This window comes from Pecten maximus, chromosome 17 (assembly GCF_902652985.1).
Source record: "Pecten maximus chromosome 17, xPecMax1.1, whole genome shotgun sequence".
Classification (NCBI taxonomy): Eukaryota; Metazoa; Mollusca; class Bivalvia; order Pectinida; family Pectinidae; genus Pecten; species Pecten maximus.
Window position 1 is genome coordinate 25,031,472 of NC_047031.1, and position 4,928 is coordinate 25,036,399.

The window sequence follows — 4,928 nt, forward strand, 5'->3', positions numbered from 1 at the left end:
TTAGAAGGCGCAGGGTGTTAGGGTGGAAGCAGGAGGGACAGGTGTTGGGATGTTAGAAGGCGCAGGTGTTAGGGTGGAAGCAGGAGGGACAGGTGTTGGGATGTTAGAAGGCGCAGGTGTTAGGGTGGAAGCAGGAGGGACAGGTGTTGGGATGTTAGAAGGCGCAGGTGTTAGGGTGGAAGCAGGAGGGACAGGTGTTGGGATGTTAGAAGGTGGTGTTTGAACGACAGCTGGTGGTCCCATTGTCTGTTGTCCTGAATTGTGAAATCGGCTTCTGAAATAAAGGAAGGCAATATGCTATTAAATACAAATTAATGTCACCCATAATGTATATAACAAGTTATTGAAAAATAAACAAATGGTTTCTTAAATAAAGACAAATACAATAAACATATAGTGCATTTTAAAAGGGATAAAATAATATATCAACTTGATTAAACTTCAAATTGGTCATACCATCACGCCTGAAATATTTTGATATTCTGCCTTCCTCATGAAATGTGTTATATCCAATGGTGGATCTATCTATCAATCACATTACTATTTACGATAACAAAATTATAATGGACATTTCAAAAAATTAGTGATACTACATGATGACAATAAATTAATATGAATGACAAAAAACAGATATAACAACATACGGATATGGATGTCTAGGTTTCTTTTGTGGTGGCTCTGGCATAACATTCAAGTGGGCTTGAAGTGATTCCACAAGCTTCACAAGTTCTTTCCAAGATGCCCTTTGATGACCCCCTAAAAAAGTAAATAATTTTTTTCTTTTTATGATCTCCTAATCCCCAATTGTGACCCCCCCTCCCCAATAAAAGGAGAAACAAAGAAACATTATGTAAGGATGTAAACCTTTAATGTTTGATGCTGTCACAGTACTTTTACTAAATGTGTGTATACAGAAAACAAACAATTTAATGAAATTATCTAGGTAAATTTTAAACATGTCATCATAGCAAGAGAATGATGAATGAAGAGGCCATAACTCTATCCAATAACGTTTGGCAAAAGTAGAAATAGAACTTGGCCTTTCCCTTAAGGCATTTAACCTTGTTACCAAGTTTGAAGAATATCTGTTATCCTTTGTTGCAGTTTTTTTTACGAAAAGACAGTCTTTTAGTTAATGAAGGGGCCATATCTCCGTCAAATGAAGTCTGGCAAAAGTGGCAATCAAACTTGGCCAACCATTTAAGGCTTTTAAGCTTATTACCGGTTTTGGAGAAAATGTGTTAACATGTGTTGCAGTTATTGCATGGAAAAGACAGAAAATGATCTTTGATAATGAAGGGGCCAAAACTCCACCAAATATAGTTTGGCAACAGTGGCAATCTAACTTGGCAGAGCCCTTAAAAGGCTTTTAAGCATGTTACCAACTTACCATTACCAATTGTAGCAGTTATTGTTGACAGAAGGACAAACGCAAATTGATATACCCCATTTTGATGAAGCAGGGGATGAAAAATATACAAGTCTGAGAGTACATTGGTATTCATAGAATTGTTACAAAAAATGTTGGTTGACAGCAACTCAATATTAAATATCTTTTTTCAAAAAAGAAGGATATTACGTCATGTTACAATATCCTGGTCTCTTCTGTCAAAAGTGAGAGATGAGACCAGGAATGATATTACGTCATGTTACAATACCCTGGTCTCTTCTGTCAAAAGTGAGAGATGAGACCAGGAATGATATTACGTCATGTTACAATATCCTGGTCTCTTCTGTCAAAAATGAGAGATGAGACCAGGAATGATATAACGTCATGTTACAATATCCTGGTCTCTTCTGTCAAAAGTGAGAGATGAGACCAGGAATGATATTACGTCATGTTACAATATCCTGGTCTCTTCTGTCAAAAGTGAGAGATGAGACCAGGAATGATATTACGTCATGTTACAATATTCTGGTCTCTTCTGTCAAAAGTGAGAGATGAGACCAGGAATGATATTACGTCATGTTACAATATTCTGGTCTCTTCAATCAAAAGTGAGAGATGAGACCAGGAATGATATTACCTCATGTTACAATATCCTGGTCTCTTCTGTCAAAAGTGAGAGATGAGACCAGGAAGGATATTACGTCATGTTACAATACCCTGGTCTCTTCTGTCAAAAGTGAGAGATTAGACCAGGAAGGATATTACGTCATGTTACAATATCCTGGTCTCTTCTGTCAAAAGTGAGAGATGAGACCAGGAATGATATTACGTCATGTTACAATACCCTGGTCTCTTCTGTCAAAAGTGAGAGATGAGACCAGGAATGATATTACGTCATGTTACAATATTCTGGTCTCTTCTGTCAAAAGTGAGAGATGAGACCAGGAATGATATTACCTCATGTTACAATATCCTGGTCTCTTCTGTCAAAAGTGAGAGATGAGACCAGGAATGATATTACGTCATGTTACAATATCCTGGTCTCTTCAATCAAAAGTGAGAGATGAGACCAGGAAGGATATTACGTCATGTTACAACATCCTGGTCTCTTCTGTCAAAAGTGAGAGATGAGACCAGGAATGATATTACGTCATGTTACAATACCCTGGTCTCTTCTGTCAAAAGTGAGAGATGAGACCAGGAATGATATTACGTCATGTTACAATATTCTGGTCTCTTCTGTCAAAAGTGAGAAAGGAAGGATATTACGTCATGTTACAATATCCTGGTCTCTTCTGTCAAAAGTGAGAGATTAGACCAGGAATGATATTACGTCATGTTACAATATCCTGGTCTCTTCAATCAAAAGTGAGCGGTGAGACCAGGAATGATATAACATCATGTTACAATATCCTGGTCTCTTCAATCAAAAGTGAGCGGTGAGACCAGGAATGATATTACATCATATTACAATATCCTGGTCTCTTCTGTCAAAAGTGAGAGATGAGACCAGGAAGGATATTACGTCATGTTACAATATTCTGGTTTCTTCTGTCAAAAGTGAGAGATGAGACCAGGAAGGATATTACGTCATGTTACAATACCCTCGTCTCTTCTGTCAAAAGTGAGAGATGAGACCAGGAATGATATTACGTCATGTTACAATATTCTGGTCTCTTCTGTCAAAAGTGAGAGATGAGACCAGGAATGATATTACGTCATGTTACAATATTCTGGTCTCTTCAATCAAAAGTGAGAGATGAGACCAGGAATGATATTACCTCATGTTACAATATCCTGGTCTCTTCTGTCAAAAGTGAGAGATGAGACCAGGAAGGATATTACGTCATGTTACAATACCCTGGTCTCTTCTGTCAAAAGGGAGGCCGTCCTTAAATGACCTTAGATGTTAATAGGACGTTAAACAAAATAAACCAAACCAAACCAAAATATCCTGGTCTCTTCAATCAAAAGTGAGCGGTGAGGCCAGGAAGGATATTACGTCATGTTACAATATCCTGGCATCATATTACAATTTATCCTGGCATGGTCTCTTCTGTCAAAAGTGAGAGATGAGACCAGGAAGCATATTAGTGTAGCGGAACTGGACCGGGTCGATCATCGGCGACCATGCAGGTACATGTAGCTCAATCGGTAGAGCATCCGGCTAGTGTTCGGAGGTCCCGGGTTCGAACCCCGGTCTGGCCGTGCATTTTTCCACTCCTATTATATTTGGTGCCTGTGACCAAACCTTGTTTCAAGTGAGGTGAATACTTGACAAGGGGATACCCGAACCTGGGTTGTGAGTTGTGAAGTCTTCTGGGTCGAAGACTTAAAAAAATAGGAGGGAAGACGGTAGCAGAACTGGACCGGGTCGATCATCGGCGACCAGGTAGCTCAATCGGTAGAGCATCCGGCTAGTGTTCGGAGGTCCCGGGTTCGAACCCCGGTCTGGCCATGCATTTTCCCACTCCTATTACATTACATCATGTTACAATATCCGGGTCTCTTCTGTTAAAAGTGAGCAGTGAGACCAGTAATGATACTAACATGGTGTTACAATATCCTGGTCTCATCTGTTAAAAGTGAGAGATGGTCGCGATCGTCGTAAATAAAAATCATTATAAATAGATAGGTGCTTATAATTAGATTCCACTTACCTACCAAGTCACCACTAGTACTACACTAGTCTATTTACTTGATTCTGATGTCGTACAGGAGGCCTAGGACTAGAGCTACAAGATCAGTCTAACGACTCTGCCAAATTAAAATTTAACTTGCTTCTGATGTCTGCAGGGCTCCTAGATAAGAGCTATATACAGCGACTCTGCCAAATTAAAATTTAACTTGCTTCTGATGTCTGCAGGGCTCCAAAGGTTAGGCCTAGATATATATACAGCGATTCTGTCAAATTCAAATTTACCACAAAATCATGCGCATGCGCGCAGTAGAATGTATACACCGGAAATTAGGAGAAGAGACCGTGGTCTCAGCCTTCATTTTGGACGGTGTAAATACCTCGAATGAAGGGACACGTCGACCCTTACCTACAATTTACGCATCAAGTGCGTAATTCCGCAATTTTTGCTCTGCGTCCCATTACCAAGAATAGACTCTCTCCCTTCTTAAAACTTGTTTCTAATTTAACTGACAAGATGTACTTCCAAGCTGAGAGCTACAGAACACAATGACACCAATGTTTGGCAAAATATTTGGGCTCACCTCTGTGGGTCGCCTTAATATTATTTATTAAAATTAACATAAAAACTTATCAATACATCTATGAAAAGCAAAGGTGAGCGGCAAAAATACGCCTGCCACTATAACATCAAACATGTATTGAACATATATATTCTTTAAAATATTTACATACATCATTTAAGTTGAAAAATTGCATACATATATATGAAAGTTAACAACAAAATTCTAAACTCTGTAACTGATAACATGATATTCATAAAGCTTTAATTGTTGAAGGGAGGGAGGGAGGTTTTCGCTTCCAAATCTTTTGTGATGAAGATGTTGGCCTAATGACCAA

The 4,928-nt window shown here is 38.9% G+C and overlaps 1 protein-coding gene across 1 annotated transcript; it reads right to left on the reverse strand.

Moving 5' to 3' along the window:
* LOC117315249 (extensin-like) lies at positions 1-1,554 on the reverse strand. The gene is made up of 2 exons (XM_033869396.1): positions 645-1,554; positions 1-274 (listed from the first exon to the last, which is right to left on the reverse strand). The coding sequence occupies exons 1-2, from the start codon at positions 683-685 to the stop codon at positions 1-3; spliced, it is 315 nt and encodes a 104-aa protein (XP_033725287.1). The 5' UTR covers positions 686-1,554.
* Between the last annotated feature and the right edge of the window lie 3,374 nt (positions 1,555-4,928).

Excerpts from the sequence above, each read along its gene's own strand:
- LOC117315249 (XM_033869396.1), bottom strand. The coding sequence starts at position 685 with ATGCCAGAGCCACCACAAAAGAAACCTAGACATCCATATCC. Across the intron at positions 275-644 it reads AAACCTAGACATCCATATCC|AAGCCGATTTCACAATTCAG; the intron begins GTATGTTGTTAT and ends CCTTTATTTCAG.